This window comes from Euprymna scolopes, chromosome 14 (assembly GCF_053919585.1).
Source record: "Euprymna scolopes isolate OS-2025 chromosome 14, ASM5391958v1, whole genome shotgun sequence".
NCBI lineage: Eukaryota > Metazoa > Mollusca > Cephalopoda > Sepiida > Sepiolidae > Euprymna > Euprymna scolopes.
In genome coordinates this window covers 60686181-60706985 of record NC_136495.1, presented here as the reverse complement: position 1 = coordinate 60706985, position 20805 = coordinate 60686181, and the positions used below count along the sequence as shown (strand labels likewise).

The 20805-nt window shown below is 32.8% G+C and overlaps 2 protein-coding genes across 4 annotated transcripts in view; one reads left to right on the top strand and one right to left on the bottom strand.

The window, feature by feature from the left end:
* The window catches only part of LOC145293043 (thymocyte nuclear protein 1-like), a 177672-nt gene that overhangs the window by 43024 nt on the left and 113843 nt on the right, over positions 1–20805 (top strand). For both annotated transcript variants that reach the window (XM_080139352.1, XM_080139351.1), the window contains one exon: positions 12833–12928. In XM_080139352.1, the coding sequence (XP_079995478.1) occupies positions 12833–12928 (96 nt within the window). The remainder of the gene's footprint in view (positions 1–12832; positions 12929–20805) is intronic.
* Positions 1–20805, bottom strand: part of LOC145293042 (leucine-rich repeat-containing protein 56-like) — a 252031-nt gene that overhangs the window by 156108 nt on the left and 75118 nt on the right. The gene's annotated exons all lie outside the window — the stretch shown is intronic.

The window sequence follows — 20805 nt, the reverse complement described above, 5'->3', positions numbered from 1 at the left end:
GTCACCTTATACTGACTTACAATTTATTGGTATATAAACAATTACCGAATTCTCAATTACAATTTACATAAACATAATAAAATTCGGAATATTATAAATAAAATATATATATATATATATATATATATACACTCTTTGTTTTTACATAATCAGTAAAAAGTTGCTACACAGTCATGAACAGGTTTCAGCCAGCTAGTTACCAGTAACTGGAGACCTCTTCAAGCAATACAGCTTATACAAAGTTTTCGTATAAACTGTATCATCTAAAGAGGGCTCTAGTTACTGGTAAGTAGCTGACTGAAACCTGTTCATGACTGTGTAGCAACATATTACTGCTCATGTAAAAATAAATAAAGAGTATACCCTGCTCTACTTCGGTAAACCTCTGTCAACTTCATTGGTTACTTAACCTCTGGAAAACAATACCCTCATATATATATATATATATATATATATAAAATTTCATTTGAGGACTGGTTTTTTCTATGGAAAGTGGCCATTGAAGTTACCTGACAAGGACTTCTAATTTTAACCAACCATTTGTCTAAAACATTACCATGTCCACTGTCGCGACCATATAAATTTATTTATATTAATGAAAATATACCTTGCTCATCTTTTATTGAGCACTCTTAATAACCTCATTAAATTCATTAGTTATCACTCTTGAATATCTTTAATCTGGTGTGTGTGTGTGTGTGTGTATATATATATATATATATATATATATATATATATATATATAATCTGTAGATCTACAGTAATAATTAGTAAGATTGTACATATAAAACAAGAATAGGTTTAAGGCTCTCAAAATTTATCTTAGAATTGTCTGCAAGGACCTGTAGTGTAAAATTCAGTTGTAAATGACCTTCTGAAGGTTGAAGGCTCAATCCTCAGTGCGAACAATACTCAGAATACAATTGCAAATTACTTAGGACTTCTATATGGTCAAGGCTGACAGAACAAGAGAATTCTACCTCCATAGATTAAAAATGGATTCCATTTGAAATTCCATGCAGATTCCTGAGTTTGAGTTTGATAAGATACACCTAAGAAGGTCACAGATTACAATTGGCTAAAATGTTATGAAAATAATACTCAAGATGAGAACAGTAATCCAAATATGAATTATCAATCCTCATCTTAAAAATTCAGAAACGTACGATCCTGATTTTTTTGGGGGGTGTGGGGGGTGGGTGTTTTGTCATAAATTAAAATGTTTCTATTTACTATATATGGAATAAAAAGTGAGACATGTAGAAATGCTTTAAAAAGTAATATTCGATTTTGACATCTGAATAAATTTAAATTTCTAATGGAACATATTTTTTATTAATGTTATGCCCTCTCTCCCTCTTTCTGTCTTCGTCTCCATCTGTTGCCTCTCCATATAGAGAAATGTTATCTTTTTTTTTTTTCTTTTTAAACTTTTTTATTTTATGAACGAGATATTGTTTTTACAAAAATTAATTTTTTAAAATAGTACCTGATTTATATTACTTGTATTGATCAAACTATCGTTTTCATCTTAAGTGTTATTTGTGCAATGTTTCAGCTGGATTAGCCTTTGATCGTCCTCAGGCATGTTGGTTGTTGTTTGGAAAAGAAAAGAGAAAAGTTACTGACTCCATAGATATTTTCGTATTCTTTGAATTAGCCTGTATTTTATGGTTATTATTTCTTAACTATAAAATACGGATGAACTCAAAGAGTACGAAAATATCTACAGAGCCAGTAACTTTTCTCTTTTCTTTTTCAAACATGCCTGAGGACTGTCGAAGGCCAATCCAGCTGAAACGTTGCACAAATAATACTTAAGATGAAAACAATAGTCTGATCAATCTATATATCTATAAAAGTGAACGTGTCTGTCTGTCTACATTTCCCTACACAATAACTCTGTCAATTTTAAGTCTACAGGCTCGAAATTTGATATACAGGGTACTGAGATTTGGGAAAATCTTTGTAATCCGTTTTCAACCAGAAATTTGGCTGTTAAGGGGTCAAAGTTCAACGATTTGACCTTTGAGAACTCGACCAAACTTCCACCAATTTTGGGTATAAACATTTGAAATTTTAGATATAGGTTCCTTAGACATGGATCTAACTTAATAACTTGATTTGAGCCCAAAACAATAAATGTTAAGGGGTCATAATAAGGGTCAAAGTTTAAAAAAAATTTGATCTCTGCCGTCTCTACTAAATTACTTAGAAAATTTCTGGTCTAAACATTTGAAATTTTACATAAAGGGTATTCAGAGATAGGGCAAGCTTTTTAATCGGTTTGGGTCGAAAATTTGAGCTATCAATATATAAATGTATGTGTTGCAATATTTTGAACCTGATAATGGGGTATGATCCCACACAGTCGGAAGATTCTATTTATAAACGATGCTGCTAAGAACTGACGAATCAAATTAATTTACGTTCTGCTACCAACCAATCAGAAACCAGAATTGCTTCATAAATATTAAACCTTTTCTGGAGCAATTTCACATGTTCTTTCCCGGGTTTCGACACTGTAAGAATATTTTGTTCTGTGGAACTGTCTACTATAAACAAGTCACCTACCAGGACTTGTGTGTAACAGCGAACCATCTGAAACTCAAAATGGCTTACACTTTTACAGGTTATGGGCCCAGTCTGAATCCGAAAAACCTAATTTTAGGGGATTTCTTGATTTTCTAAATACTAACTTCTGTTCTTTAGTTCCTTTTAAATAACGTAGGACTTGTTTAGCTCTGTTTAAATCCTTCATTGTCGGTCGTGATAATTTTTGTGACAGTTTTGTTACTGTACAGCACACGTCGGGCCTGGTTGCAGTCATCAAGACTACCTATAATCTCGCGATATTGTGTGTCATTTATTATTTCAGATTCTGTGTGTATACTTTTTATTAATATCATTTTCGACCGGTGCAGAGCGTTTCTTGCACTCTCCCATTCCAAATTTTAATAGTATTTTGTTGATGTACCTCGATTGAGTCATCGTAACAAGTCCTTTGCTTTGAGTAAATTCTATCCTCAGAAACCAGGATATTTTGCCAAGATCGGTCATTTTGAATCTTTTACTTAATTTGTTCTTAACATCAGTCAACATTATGTCACAATTTGATGCGATTAAAATATCCTCAACCCACAAAACCAAAATCAGTAGTTTATCGTCTTTGTGTTGGGTATATAAACAGGGGTCTACAGCGCATTGTCTAAATTGTTGTTTAATAATATAATCATGGAACACTGTGTTCCAATACTGAGCACTCTGCTTTAGACCATATAATGACTTGTTAAGTCGCCACACGCTATTTTTATTTTTCATTATAAATCCCTCTGGAGGGGTAATATAAATTTCACAGTCTATTGGGGCATTTTCCACTGAATAGCAATAGTCGATTTGATAATCTTTTATATTGTCGACCACAAAAAAATCGGGTTGTCTTCTATTTCTTTTTGGGATATCTCTCGACTTTATCATCATCATCATCATCATCATCGACACTCGTCTCCGTCATTTTTATTCTTTTCGTTTATTCTAATTATTTGAGGTAATATAATTCCATCCTCTTCATATGACGGGTTTTCGTCTTTACAATTAAATGTGTCTGAATTTTACACACTGGATTCTTTTTATTTTTTTTTTCGGGAAAAAATATTAAATTGGCTGGACTGTTTTTATCGTATCAAAGAAATATACCTCTGTCAGCTTTAATATTCAATTTACTCTTTTTCTCTATATATGCGAAGCAAGTTTAACTAAATGTATGCATTCTGCTTAAATTTTTTTTTTTTTTTTTTTTTTTTTTTTTTTGTATTCATAGTTTGTCATCTTCCCCTCCGTACAGACGTCGCAGTTGAAGGTTTTTGATGTTTCGCATTCCATCAACTACAGTCGGCAACTTTTTGATATCAGAAATATTGCAGTGTTCAAGAATTTTATGCCATGTTTGTAGATCATGGCAGGCGTTGTTGATGGGACTACGCTATTTAAATAATATAGTCGTCCATTTTCTTTAATGTCGAATACAATTCCATTCGGGCACACCAGCCCCGATTTATTGGGGCCAAAGTTTATATCTGCACATTGTCCCATGGCAGCCTGCATAGAAAATATATTTTGTTTAAATTTTGGGACCAGAAGAGCGCTTTCCTGAATACCAAAACACAGTTCATCCTTATTGTTCTTTAGCGAGATTTTCGCATTGGCTCTTTTCAAAAACGATATCATTGACTCGACTCCCGTCAGCCAGTTCTACAAAATGATTTTGTTGCTTAAAGTTGGGATCAAAATTGATAAAATCAGATTTCTTTGTAATCACATGTGTCGTGGCCCCACAACCGACAAGAAAATTATTATTGCTTGTTGACGCATCAAATGTACACGAAAATAAAAAAATGTATGTTCGCTAACAGAGCTCTCTACATTTTTAATGTAGTCGCCATTTTGAGTCCTGTATCTACATTGGAAACTCTTGTGCTTAGGTGGTCCAATTATAACATAATTTTTGTACTTTTCTTAGGAAAAAACCTGCTTTTGGCAAAGTTGCGTTTTTTATTCCTGGCATGGGTTTTTCTTTCTGGGTTATCACGGTGGTAAATGGCTTGAAATCACTCGGTAATCCTTTAAGGACCATGGAAATTAACAGATTGTCACTTATAACTTCACCAGACATTTTTAAAGAATTTGCAGTTGTCTCGACTCCTATAATATAATCAGTAATAATTTCGGCTTCCATTCGTTTTAGAGAGGTCAGTTCAGTGTATAAAGAAATAATTTTGGGTTTTCCTTTCGATAAATAATGCTCTCTCAATATGTTTAATGCTTTGCAGCCGTCGTCCAGGGCTTCTCTCATTACCAGTGATAGACTTCAGTCATCTAAACACTGTATTAATTCCGCAAAGACAGTTGCGTTCTTTTCATTGAAGTCGGGGTCGTTTCTGTTTTCAGGTTGTGTTTCTAGTACTTTGTGTAGCTTTTGGATTTGAAATGGCAAGATGCCTACTCATTGAATCAAAACTCCCTAAAAGCCTCTGGACGTATGCACTTATGGCGGCAGCCTATATACGCAACAGGTGTTTTAACAAAACACTATCTAAAACTCCATATGAATCTTTCTGCGGTAAAAAAAAAAAAAAAAAGAAAAATCCTATCAATGGTGCATTGGGACTTGAACGGTCCCGTAGAACTGATGGCCATAGAACATTATTGATATGTGTTTAATTTCGTAGATGACCACTCAGGTTTAATAATGGTTTACTTTGTAAAGAACAAATCTGATACCCTGCTAGCAACTAAGAAATATCTAGCCGACATGGCCCCCTACGGTGAAATCAAGTGTATTCGCTCTGACAACGGTACGGAATTCACCTATAAAGACTTTGAACTTTTATTAATGAACCATCGTATCAGGCATGAAACATCAGCTCCTAGATTGCCACACCAAAACGAGACTGCTGAACGTGCGTGGCGGACACTTTTTGAAATGGCAAGATGCCTACTCATTGAATCAAAACTCCCTAAAAACCTCTGGACGTATGCACTTATGGCGGCAGCCTAGATACGCAACAGGTGTTTTAACAAGACACTATCTAAAACTCCATATGAATCTTTCTGCGGTAAAAAAAAAAAAAAAAAAATCTTTGTAATTTTCCTTTTTGACGTTTGAACACAATTAAAAATGGCGTCTTTTTAAATGCTAAAATTCTAAGATCAAAATGATTTCTAATTGTTTGTTCTGCTAAAAAATAAATATATATTTTTATATTTACTTAGACATAACAAAAAATTAGAAATCATTTTGATCTTAGAATTTTAGCATTTAAAAAGACGCCATTTTTAATTGTGTTCAAACGTCAAAAAGGAAAATTACAAAGATTTTTTTTTTTTTTTTTTCCTATATATAAAAAGAAAAAAAAAATAGTCCTGGACAAGACGTTAAACTGTATCCATTTTATTTGTATTAACACTTTAACCTACTAATACTTTTGCTTAGAAAAAAAAAAAAAATCTTTGTAATTTTCCTTTTTGACGTTTGAACACAATTAAAAATGGCGTCTTTTTAAATGCTAAAATTCTAAGATCAAAATGATTTCTAATTTTTTGTTATGTCTAAGTAAATATAAAAATATATATTTATTTTTTAGCAGAACAAACACAAGGGACTTCCCCATTATAAAAATAGGGAGGATGTTGCAATATTTTGAACCTGATAATGGGGTATGATCCCACACAGTCGGAAGATTCTATTTATAAACGATGCTGCTAAGAACTGACGAATCAAATTAATTCACGTTCTGCTACCAACCAATCAGAAACCAGAATTGCTTCATAAATATTAAACCTTTTCTGGAGCAATTTCACATGTTCTTTCCCGGGTTTCAACACTGTAAGAATATTTTGTTCTGTGGAACTGTCTACTACAAACAAGTCACCTACCAGGACGTGTGTAACAGCGAACCATCTGAAACTCAAAATGGCTTACACTTTTACAGTATGTATGTATGTTTGCATGTCTGCCTAAAACTTTCAACAGAGGCGACGGATTTTCACAAGATCAGTATCATTTGAAGCTCGACCCTTCAGACGAAAAATTGGCTAAAAACATTAATTTCTTCACCCTCAAACTGGACACTTTTCTACAGTGAGGGGCCGCTTTTTTCACCGATATTTTCAAAAGTCATCCCCTCTTTTCGATTGTCTAACCTTAATTTAAACCTATGTCACTCCCGGTTTGGCGGTGGTCGTAATAATAAAGATGTTACATTTTTTTCCCGTTCTTTTCCTCCTTCACGATACGGGTTCGAGCCTGCCTTCCTACTACCACTTTTTTTTTGTTTTTTGCTCAACATACACCTCTAAACACCCGGGCAACACCGGGCTTAAATGCTAGTGCAAGTAATATAAGCAATCATCCCTCATATTAATGCATATAAACTAGAAGAATACCCATTATGTAATGTTCTCGTTAATATGTTAACATATCGCAAGGAACATAAGAAAGGAAGAAAAAAGAAATTCAACTTGCAGTTTCAGGTTTTAACAAAGCACCTTTATTCCTCGTTTCTCCCACCATGCGTGGCGTCACTGTGTCTCTAGCGTAGTCCTCCTCTTTAGCATAATCGTGATCATCGGTTTGTACACACATTCTTTTTTTTTATAATCTTTTTGTTTTTCTTTGCTGTGATGTCACTTCACACACAGCTTGGTCATTTGCATACAGCTGCCATACGCACGTCTGTGCTCTGTTACAATTATAGGACGGGTAAAATTAATTCCATGAACAGAAGAGTTTTGCACCAGTTCAATGTCCCCTTATAAAAATTAAAATCAAAATATAATGATACTAAATCTTAGAATCCTTATTCCAATTTTTATCAACATTCATTACTTGATTTTTATTCTGGAAAATATCTATTTCAAAGCTTAGCTTAAAGGGTCTTCAGAAAAAATTGAAATTCAGAGAACCTTGCTTTATTTTTGTCTAATGATTATGGATCAAATTTAATGCAAATCTGAAATATTTGAATTTGCATCTGGGAAGTTATGCCACCTAAAATCCTTTTAAAGAAACTACAAGAATGAAAATATTACACCTGTTTGATATTGAATACATCTTTCATGAAACCAGACAGAACAGTTTCTTTGTTTGCTTTTTTGTAGCTCTTTACCAAACCTTCCATCGCCATCTTAGACTGAGTCAAAATGTCAGACAACAGCAGCAGCATATTTGAAATGCCATTAGTTGGTATCTATTGTTAAAATTTCACAAAATTCAGAGGTAACTGAATTTTTATGAAGGTTTTCCTTTTTGACCCCTTTTTGCATAAAACTAAAGTAAACTAAATACAACCCACATTACCCATTTTTACGCTTTGCAAATATTGTTCCAAAATTAAGGCCTCCTTATTTTTAAACTCAAAAGCTAAAACGTTGAAGAGCTACAAAGATGGGAGTGTTACCATTAAAATGAGCAACCTTTTGTGCTCTAGAATTTATTTTTTTACATAGTCACCATCATTCTCAATGTGCTTTTGCCAGCCTCTTTTAATGCCATCAGTTGCAAAAGTCTGGAGGACGCTTTGTCACTCACATCTCTGTTGCCACTCTGAAATCAATAAACCCATCTCCTAACTGTCCTGAAATCAACTGCATTGACTTTGTAAACAATCAATAGGTACTGGTGAATGTTGATCAGATCAATTTTTTTCTGCATGAAGGAATTCAATAACGTATCTCTCCTTCTGACACACGTCCATGACAGGAATTGCTTTCTTAGAATCTCACACCATGCAACAGAGAGATGAAAATTTCAGGTCATGAATGCATAAGTTAAGTCATTATAACAATGCAATTTGCAATCCTCTAATTTATTCAGGTGCAATAAAAAATAGGAGGCATTACTTTTAAAATGTCCCTCATATATATAACTAGCCTGGGTGCCCGGCGTTGCCCGGAGGTGTGTGTTGAGCAAAAAAAAAAAAAAATGGTACTAGGCAAGCAAGCTTGAACCCGTACCGCGAAGGAGAAAAAGAACGTAGAAAAAAAAGAAAAAACGTTATGTCTTTGCTGTTGCGTCCATCACCAAACCAGAAGTGGTGAAGGTTTAAATTAAGGCTAGTCAATCGAAAAGAGAGGATGACTTTAAAAAATATCGGCAAAAAAAAAAACTTCTCCCTGTAGAAAAGTGCCCAGTTGAGGGTGAAAGAATTAATGTTTTCAGCCAATTTTTTTGTTTATATTTGCCATCCGAAGGGTCGAGCTTCCAAATGATACCGATCTTGTGAAAATCTGTCACCTCTGTCAAAAGTTTTAGGCAGACATACATACATACATACATCATACATTTAAACAGACAGGTGAGATTTACATAATAGATGTAGCAATAATATATACATACACAGATAAGTAACTTCATGTAGTGTCTAACACTAAGGAAGTTAATTCTGTATATATTCAAGCAAAATCTTTATTTATTTATTTAACTTTTTACTATAGATCATCTTAAACAAGGCATATTGCAACTGTGATTAAAGACCATATTTATAAGGAGCATCCTAAATGGGAATTGTGCAGTAATATGTTACATTGCATTTAAATATTTGCATGTTGGTACAGTCAGGAAAATGGAGCAGGGATGGAATACCAAAGGCAAGCAGTCCAGGGAAAGAATTTATTATAGTAGAAAGTTGTCTGACACCTGGGAACCTCTACAATGAAGAATAGAGGAGCATTTGTTGGTCAAGAGTATTTATGTTGAGGGGATACAGGTGCAATGAGTTCATCAGAGCACATTCCGTGAACGTACTTGGATTGGATTCTAAGTCAACTTTAGCTGTCATCCGCCAGATTTTTCTTTTTCCACCACATCTCTTTGTCTAATCGTGTAGGAATATAGCAGTTGCTTTATAGATGACTTCTCCTTGGTGATGGTAAAGGGTATGACTCAGCCAACGTAGACAACTCATGAGGATGACTTGTTAGAGAGAGTTAATTTTGTAGGAGAAACACACTGTGTTGTTTGAGAGGAAGTACTGTCATCAGACACAGAGAATGTGGCGCAGGTAATGATGGTCAAAAGTTCCTAATTCTCTAATGTCTTCCACTCTCTTTGGTTAAGATTCATTGCCACAAAGGAGGAATATTTGCAACAGCACTTAGTAGATCCTTATTTTGGTGCTGCGCTTTATCTTAGATCTTAACTTGAACTGGGAATTCAGTCTGCAGAGCAGACACTTCATTATAATAGCGAAATTCGAAAGATTGAATTTCAAGTAAAATCAATAATATCTACTTAATTGTCATGTCCCAGTAAAATTAGGTAGAAAATTAATTAATAATGAAAACAATTTTCAAAAACAATTAGTGAAAATTGAGTTTTGCTCAATTGGTCCAAGATTTTAGAAAATAGTTACTTCCTTTGTTATGATTCTGTAATATTTGCTGTTATCTCGTTTGAATAAGACACAACACAAATACTAATTTGAAGGATTATTTTATTTTCTGTTAACACTGCGAACATGGTAAGATGACATGAGTATAACAGTCGTCAAAACGTGTGTACTGGACGTCGACGCAATGAACTCTATCTCATTCTCGTTGAAAAGACACCAACGTGCTCTACTTGGATGGTAGCAGCAGGCTGGTAAGGGAGGAGTCAGTAAGCGGGGTGACTAGGTGTAAGAAAAGGTTAAGGAGTGAGAGTTGTTTTTTATACTGTAGGGAAGAGGAAGGTTTAATATGCTGAAGAGGGTGGTAGTAGTGGTTTTGGTTTTGTGACCTAAATCTTTGGTCAGTACAATTCAGTTTTTTTTGTTTGTTTTTTTTTTAAAGAAAACTCAATTTTCATTAATTGTCTTTTAAAGCTTTTTTCATTAATAATTAATTTTTTACCTTATCGTTTTTCATAATTTTTGGATATCTTAACATGACAATTAAGTAGATATCATTGGTTTTACTTGAAATTCAATATTTTGATTTTTTTCAATTTTGTTATTATAACAAAGCAACGCCGCAGAAGTCAACTTCTTCAATAACATCATTGAGTATTATTTGTGTTTTATATATTGAGACAAAGGTGGCAGTGAGTATTTTTATTTATTTTTTTTTATTTTTTTATTTTTTTTGCATTCAAGACATTTATTTTCATCCCAATCCGTGATATAGCACTAATAGCAGACTGGACATCAGCAAATGTTTTTTCACCAAATAGCATGCGATATTACCTGCATGATGTAAGTCTTTAGTGGAAAAGTTGCACACAACAGTGACACCAGGAAACACTTTTAAGGCATTTGAAGTGACCCATTCATTTACACTAGTAAAAAAGAATCTTAAGAAATACTTGGAAATAATCTCTGGAAGACCAAGCTGTAATAAAATACAGCTTGTAGCCATAAAGGAAACATCTATTCTAAAAAGAGCCCTCAGATATAAATCCAAATCATAATGCAATCCAGTGTTAGCTCCGGGAGGAGTTAGCTCCCTTGATCTCTTAAAAATTTATCAAGTAAAATAAATAAAACAAATGAAGCATGCGTGGTCCTCCATGAGTGCACAGTGAATGAGGCATAAAAAAATGACTAAGTTCAGTATTTGCCCCCTCCTTTAGCCCCAAAAGTCCCCAGGGGACGTAAAATCATGGTGAAAATGAACAAACGGTGCAGTTTTAAGCCTTAACATATGTAAATTTGAGTTTTGTACCATGCAAAAAAAGAAATGACTAAGTCCATCATTTGCCCCCCCCCATTTAGCCCCAGAAGTCCCAAAAGCTTCAACATATTTAAATTTGAGTTCAACACCATGCAAAACTGCTAAATAGACATACACAGAAAATTTTGGACAAATATGGTAAAATAGTCCCCAAGATAGTGTTTTTATTAGTCCTAAAAGAGCCCCTGGGACATAGCCAAGTGTTATCACCAAGTATAGACAAACAAAATAATATAGAAATCAGTTAGTTACAATTTTTCAAAAAGTTTTATAAAATTCCAAGGTATCAATTTTTTTTAATAAGCACAAAAGTGTCAATTTTAGCCATTTTAACCCGAAAGGCACCCCTGGAAAATCCGTTCTATTACTTTTTTACTCATATCATGTTTAATGTTTGTGCAAAATTTCAAAAAATTCCCAGGCGTAGTTTTACTCAGTTGTGTTTGCACTTCAACTGGTCAGAGAAAATAAAAAGTACAACTTTCTGGTGATAGTTTAAAGTGTGTTCTGATCGGTTGTCAAGAATGTTGATAAAGATCAACTGCTTTAACTTTCAAAAGCAAACTAACATGTAAAATTGAATCTTGAAATAAGTATTCATTTTACAGTTCTTTAAAGTAAATACAATTTTAATGTGTCATAAAAAAATAATCCAATGGATAAAAGCACATACAAATTCAGGAATATTTTCTTTTCTTTCCAATCTATATTATTTTTTAATTGGACCAGAAATAAGCAAGAAATTGCGAGTTAAATGAATTAAAGGATACATTCATATATTTTCTGCAAATGTAAAATTACAAATGTTAAACAAAAAAATGAAATTAAAAAATGCCAAACAATTATCACTGATAAGTTGAGAATGCAAATATCAATCAATGCCTCTGTTCAGTCTTGAAAAACAAAGGATACCCCCTGTAGTGGCAGCTGTGCATGTAATTGTGAGGCAAGGATTGCTCAATTCTCAACCACACCTCTCCTGAATCAGTGTTGCTTAAGTCCAGTGGCAAGAAGAAATCCAGGACAACTGGAAACAATGCAGAGATAAGCAGAGAATGCTAATATATTAAAACATAATGGTATCTTTTATTTTGGTAGTGATAAAGGATTAATGAGGAAGGAAGATGTACAGGAATTTAATGAGTGATTTTTCTCAGGCTCAAATCACCAACCAACTGAGGATATCCTTTTCAGCTTGTTATTACATAACAATCTATGGCCTATTGCAACATTCACGTGAGACTGTGCTGTCAATATAGCTCCCCCCTCTCTTGGATGGGTGTTTTCTTCTGCTATTAACTTTTCCCAAGGTAGTTCCAATTAATGAATAATTATGTCAAGTTCTTTTTTTTCATCTAGGTGCCTGTCAACGCCATGTGTACCTATTTCTGTCAAATCACCTTTCAGTACCTCCAACAATTATTTTAATTTTTTGACACTTGATCATGTTTTGTTGTTTTCTTCTATCCAGGTGTGTGTCAGTGCCAACTGACCTTTTAATACACGCAGTCTGGATATTTAACGCACTCCTTGCACATAAACTGGTTATCATTTTTTTTTTCAACTTACTCTTTTGTCAGTAAAATCAATTATTATACATTTGTTTTTATTATTTCCTCTCCAGGCTCGAAATTTTATGCGAGACCAAATGAAAGTCGGACATCAAATATTTTTTTACCATAGCAATTGTAAAAATCCTGGTATTGCTGGAATTTGTCAGGTGAGCCAATATTTTTATATTTATATTAGCAGATCTACTTCACATTGCTCAAGATGAAATAAGGAACCGGTGCAAGTCCTTAACTCCATATTCATCACCATTGAAATAAAAAAAATATCAAAACTGAAGGAAAATCTTTATAGTGTACATACCCATGATTGAAAAAAAAATCATGCACCAAAATTTATCCAAGTTGATCAAGTAGTTTTATTTTAAAAACAGCGAATCAAATTTTAAGACTTTATTGACAGTCTCTCTCTACACCATTTTTACAGGACAAGGGAGATGATTTCAAATAATTCAAACTTTTGTGAGATTTTAGAAAGCCATTCTTAACATAGGGAGGGGAGAGGAGGCTTTAGAAAAATCTAAATTTGCTTAAAAATGATTTTCTTTATAAGAATAAAAGTTTTGGATCAATTTACCTGATTTTTGGTACACAATATTTTCTGTCTGTCTGTCATAGGTACATACATGACAAAGATTTTTCTTTATTTTTGTTTTTTCATTGGGTGGAGAGGAGTTATGAACAAGCACCCAGGAAGTTCTATATATTTTCGCACCTAGCTCATAATGCCATATTAACTTTTCATTCTTATTTTTGCATTATATATTATTCAATTTTTGAATTGGGGCTCAAGGATGCATTCAGCGTTGATTGGGAGAGTTTGTCAGTAAAATAAGATTAATTACGCCCGCCCTCCTCCCCTCTTCAAGGCACATTCAGCATTTCTCAAGAACCAATATTCCTCCATGCCCTGAGCATCTTACTTACAAAGTGCCTTCAGTAAATTTCCAGACTTTTTTTTTTTTTGTATGGGTACTTTTATTAATAGTACACCCATGAAACTCTAGTTTCCTTTGAAGTAATCTCCTCCGGCTGCAATGCACTTGTACCGTTCCAACAACTTCAAACCCCATGGAATTCCTCTTGTGTAAGTATGTCGATGAACCTCGTTACAACCTCATTCATCTCCTCAGTTGTCTCATAACGACAGCCTGTCAGGTTTTCTTTTAAGTTTAAGGAAGAACCAAAAGTCACAGGGAACAAGGTCTGGACTATAGGAAGGGTGATGAACTGTCTTGATGCCCATATTGGTCAAATAGTCTGTGATAAGGATTGAGCATCCTTGGGACAAATCTACTGCATATTCAGTTTCAAGTGAATAATTGTGTGTACAGTTCCCACACTGAAACCAAACTGTGCATTTATTATCTCTATAAGCACATGACGGTCCTTATACATGAAATTCTTTATTTGGCCAATTAACTGGTATCCTGACTTCCTTATTCCCCGTATATCTCTCATCATCCCTCACAGACTCCCTGGCTTCCTTTAATCTCTTAAACCACTCAAAAACTGATACTCGATTCATGCAAAATGATTCAAAAGCAGTCTGAAGCCTTCCATATGTTGGTGTGGAATTTTTTCCAAGTTTCAAACAGAATTTTATTGCCTATCGTTCTTCTAAAGTGTCCTCACATCCAGATTGCATTTTTGAAATTCACCAGCTGTGACAATCAGGCTTTAGTAGGGTGTATTCCAATTCTTGCTGTAGGTGTTCATTTGAAGTTAAAATCATAAAAATTGGTCAGTCATCTCATAAGATGTATCGCAATAACATACTGGATTTTCAAGAGTGTACAACAATTTTAAATGCCTGTACAAAAAAAGTCTGGAAACTTATTTAAGGCACCTTGTGCATTTCTATTGGATAATTCAGACTACTGTTTTCATTTTTAATGTTATTCTTACAATATAGCATGCTTTCCCAATTATATTCTTGTAATTTTTTAAAATTACTTAAGACTTCTACCCAGTCGTGGCTGGTGGAACAAGAGCATGCTACCTCTGTGGATTAAATAAAGGGTTCCATTCGAAAGTCTGTGCAGATTCCCTGAATTTGACAGAAAAATTGTCAAGTTCAACAAGATATATCTGAAGAAGGTTGGAGTTTACATCGGCTGAAACGTTATATGGATCTGTAGAAGTCCTAAATAAAGACTTATTTTCTCTCATGAAGAAATGTCAATCTGGTTACACATTAACCAATTAGCTTGCAGGGTTCATTGGTTCTATCTATCCCCGTAAGAACTACTTAGTTCTTTGAGAATCGCAGTCAGTCAGCAAAGAGACTGCCAACAATGAGGAAAGATGTCTCTTCCTCTCCTGTTGCTATCCACTGGATACTTAAGCATAAACTATTTTCGCTTGAAAATAACTGCTGACAGACTTTCTGGCGGCCGACAGACTTTCTGTTTTTCCTTTTTTTTACTTAAACACTGTCCAACTTCTTCCATCGACATTTGATGAAATATATCCTTTCATTGTTGTTATTAAAAAGTTTTGTTTTTCTTTTTGTGCAATGGTTTTCATTACATACTAATATATAGGAGTTGGTCTTAACATCTCCCTTATAGATCTATTTCCAAAACTCTGGGAATACTTTGTAAACAAACAAACATATGGGAACTACAGTCTTATCTATAAATATAAAAACGAAAATGTATGTATGTACGCTTTTCCTCGATGTCCACAAAAGGCTTCTTTCAGAGAAGCGCTCGCTCGGTTTACAACTTAAAACTTTTTATATCATCTATAAATTGTAATATCTCACAGTTAACCACGGAGCTCGCCTGTCTATTTAATTTTATTGACTTTCAAACGTTAATTATTTGATATTTCCCGATCGGCACGTGTTACATTCGGTTTTCGGTATAACAAAAAAGCGAAAGTCGACTCTAATCACTGGCCTAATTACAGTGGTCTCTAGAGAGCTAAGTAACGTTTGATCAATGTCGACTTCGTCATATACGACGGTAGCTTTCATTTTGAGACGAGACACTTCCGCCTAATAAACAGGGAGCGGGTTTTTAAAAACAAACAAACCGATTTATTGACCTCATTAAAAACTGCACAAAATGCTAACTGCTGAATAGCTATCGCCGTCACGTCAATCAAAAACGCGCACCTGTTTTTTTTTTTTTTTTTTTTTTTTTTTCACACTCTACTATTTTCGAACTGCGCGTCGTCAAGGCTTTGTTTTTTTTTTTTGTTTTTTTTTTTTCACCGACACCTGTTTTTTTTTTTACTATGCACGTCAAGGTTTCCGGTTTTTTTCACACACACCTACAAACACCCGGGCAACACCGGGTACCCCTCGATAATATAAAGAGGAAATATCTATATACATATATCTCTACTATTATATAAAAGTCACTTTGTGTGTATGTGTGGGGAGGGGGGAGTTCCTTCCTCATAGGTTCCACAAAGGCTGGGCCTATCTTTTGTAAATTTCACAGAAAGATAATTTATATGTCTAGTAGTGTTCTTAAATCTGTTTTGTACATAAATTTATACGATAGGTATCGAAAATCGAAAAAATATGGTCTTAAAATAGTTTTTCTCTCTTATGGATAAAATAGATAAAAAAAGAAGAATTTTTACAGGGGAATGTTTTACATTACACTGACCAAGGGAAATAATAAAATCTTAGCAAATCATTTCTTCTTTAAAAAAAAATAAGACGGATTTATTGTTATCTGGAGATATAGCATATAGAGCATTCGACTACTGATCAAATGATCCTTTGTTCAAGCCTGGGTGTACCTCACCATTTTATGTTAATTTTTTCTTATTAATGTTCAATTTACAATAAAAGAAGAGGTACCATTTAAAATCGCTGAAAATCATTTCTTCATTTGCATATTTTAAAACTAAACATTAATCAGAAGTGACTTTTTACAGAGAATTCATCAAGCTCAAATATCAGCTGACTTGATATTGTAAACAAACACAGATGAAATTTGATGAACGACATTATCATTATTATTTTTTTATTTTTTTTATTTTTTGCAAATTAGTCCACCAGATAAATTATTCCTTGTGATATATAATATGCAATAGAGGATTGATTCTATCATAATACATACGCAATCTGCATAAATTAAAAAATGCGACACCAGGCGGCCAGTATGTCGATATGTCTTGCTAAAACTAAAAAATATAAAACAAAACCCTACAAAGTTGGTGTTTTTTATCAGCATTGCCTAGAATGTATATGTAAAATTTACAAGAAAATTTTTATTCTTTAACAATAAGCTGAGCCTGGTTTTGTTGTTATGGGACTAGTTTTTTTTTTTTCTGTAGTTCAAGTATAATTATGTAATAATTTGGAAAGAAAACAATGTAATTATGTAGTAGTTTGGCAAAAGATGCTGAGTTATTTTTAAAAATCTTCTGGAAATGACATAATTTCTCTTCAAATTATAGTAGAAGTGGGAAGGGAAAGAAACTTGATAAGTTTCTGGATGCTTCCTTAATTTAAGTTGGATGGTTTCAGTAGTATTATATATATATATATATATATATATATATATATATATATATATATATATATCAAAATACTGCCTCCTCTGCAGTGATTATAACAGCACCAGAAAAATTAAATATTGTGAATTCTAAATCAGAAATAATATCCAGTTGCAGACACAAAAAAAAATTTAAATATGGAAACACCCTAAACTCTGCCAATAAACCTCCTCCAAACCAGGACTAATATCTGTAACCCCTAAGATCTTGTGTGTGTGTGTGTATATATATATATATATATATATATATATGTATATTATATATATAATGTGTATATATGTATATTATATATATAATGTGTATATATGTATATTATATATATAATGTGTATATATGTATATTATATATATATAATGTGTATATATGTATATTATATATATATAATGTGTATATATGTATATTATATATATATAATGTGTATATATGTATATTATATATATATAATGTGTATATATGTATATTATATATATATAATGTGTATATATGTATATTATATATATATAATGTGTATATATGTATATTATATATATATAATGTGTATATATGTATATTATATATATATAATGTGTATATATGTATATTATATATATATAATGTGTATATATGTATATTATATATATATAATGTGTATATATGTATATTATATATATATATGTGTATATATGTATATTATATATATATAATGTGTATATATGTATATTATATATGTGTATATATGTATATTATATATATATATATATATATATAATGTGTATATATGTATATTATATATATATAATGTGTGTATATATATATATTATATATATATAATGTGTGTATATTGTTTTTACATGGAGTTCAGCACTTATCAAGGCCCAAGGGCCACTCGGGGATAAGGTTTATTGTGTGTACAGTAATCAATGGGATAGTGTAGTAATAGTATTGGAGTATTAATAAAGTGTCATTACTTCAGGGGGTGGTTCATCAGGAATTTGTTTGTGTTGGACTTGAAAACATCCAGGTTGAAGTCGGGAAGGAAACAGGTAAGCGGAACAGAGTTCCACAGGCTGCAGTTCTAAGAAAGAAGGTTTGTTCATGGAATCTACGTTTTGATTTAGGCACAGATAAGGAGTGGGGGAAATTATTGATGGTGGTTTCAACTAGTCGGGTGTTTTTTGAAAAAGATTGGCGAGGGGGACCAGAGAATGGAGCTGAGACGAGCACTTGCCATGGAAATAACGATAGAACTACGTCTCTTCTGTGGGAAAGAGGTTGCAGGGAAGAGAAGAGGGCATCCCCCACCAAGCCACAAAGTCTATTTTGTACTCTGTCAAGGCAGGATAGGCTGTTTTTAGCAGCTCCTGCCCAGATGTAGCAACAGTATTCCATCCTTGGACGTACTTGGCTTTTATATAGATAGAGAATTGCATCATTAGTGAGATATCTTCTGGAGCGGTAGAAGGATCCCAGAATTTTCCCAGCAATCTTGGCCACAGACTTGATGTATGTGTTTCATTTAAGATCAGGAGTAAAGGTCAAACCCAGAAGCTAATTCAAACATGGGGCCTTCCCTAGACGAGAGCCATCCATTTCAATTGATGCGAGATGGGGATCAGAGCGTTTATGATGTAGAGATAGGAGCTTGGTTTTAGATGCATTAAAAGTAACCAGATACCTCTTCCCCCACTTTACCACGCGCTACAGATCATATATATATATAATGATTACATATATAATGATTATATATATATATATATTTATGTATATATAATGATTATATATATATATATATATATATATATATATATATATATATAAAAATGTAACTCTTGGATCGTTCGCAATTAATAGTCTAAAAAACCACTGGACGGATGGCTTCCACGTTTTGGTATAATATGTTTACTATATCCATGTGTGTTTTCATATATTTCTTTTTAATTATAACATTATACTTAATTTTTCTATGATAAATAGGTGGTTTTCTTTGTACCGATAGGCCATTTTTTTTTTATTTAGAGACATTTATTACCACTTCCTGTCACGTGACCAGTGTTTCCAATTTAGCGGTTTTCCTGCTAGATCTGGAGATTTCGTTTGCAATCTAGCGGGGAATTCTAGAAAATCTGGAGATATTTCGCACCCACACACCCGCAATTTTAGATTAAAAAATAAAGAAAAGCGCTTGAAAATACTTTAAAACATAAAATAAACTCATTCATGTAAGTAAAAAAAAAAGTAGCATTTATTGCCTTTGGTGACAATTATTTATTGATTATTTGTTTTGTTTTTCACCTTTTTTTTTTGGCGAACCATTTTTAAATCTCACTATAAAATCGATTTTTCCAAGTACATTTTAGGTGGGGGGGGAGGCATTCCAACCTCCGAAGTTTAGTTTAAAATACAATCTATGCAACCCCCTGCTTAATTTAGAAGTAGTTAGTCGAAAATTGTAAAAAGCAAGAAACAACAGCAAAAAAAAAAAAAAAACTTATACCAATACAGTAGAATTTAATTATCTACCAACCTAAATACTTTTAACATGCTAAAACAAAGTTTTTCTGTTTTTGTATTTTTCTAATTTCAAAATATGTTGCACCATTATTGTGATGTTTAATTCTCAGTATATTTCAATTTAACTTTTATAAAAAGTTTGAATTTATGATTTGTTTCCTGCAAAAAAAAAAAAAAATACCCTCTCTGAAAAAACAGGTAAAACTAGCTGATAAAATATGTAAGCCTTCTGGGGAGCGAACCGCTTCAATATAATTCCAGAAACATATAGTGAGAAAACACGGAACATTTTATACATTGAATATACTATATTTATAATTTTTTTAGAGTAGGAAGTTAAAATATGGAGTTTGGGGGGAGGAATTAGCGATTTTTGAAAATTTCAGATGATAAAAGTTAAAAATCTAGCGATTTTCTGGACATTTCTTTCTCCTGATCTCGCGTTTTTTTTTTTAAATCTCAGTTGCCAACACTGCATCACTAAAAATACAATACAGGCTTAATGTAAACAGAATGTGTTTACAATATCGGTAAATTTTCAATGGGTTTAATCACATGATTATTGATAATGTAACCATGTGGTTGAAATTTAATTTAAATTAACCACACGTGGTCGCTTTCCTATCAAATATTCATCGAAAAATGGTAGGTACAGGCAAAATGAATGCCGACGCTCGAAGTGTATAAACATTTTTTATATAAATAAAGCATCGTAATTTGTAACAATAAAAAATAATTTTTACAGTAACATTACGAAAAAAGCCCCTAAAGTCCGTATTAATGATTTCGATATAACTCGACAAAAAATGAATTCTCGCATACTATTCAGGAAATTAAAGAATCAATTAGATTCCTATTTCAGTCACCTAAATTATTTAGGGTGAAATGAGTTTAGGAATTTATAGCCAAACCTAAATTTTTTTTTTTTTTTGCTTAAAAAATATAGCATTAATACAGTAAGTTAGGTAAAATTTGCATAGAATGCTCTGCTTTACGGTTGTTGTAAAAATGAAAC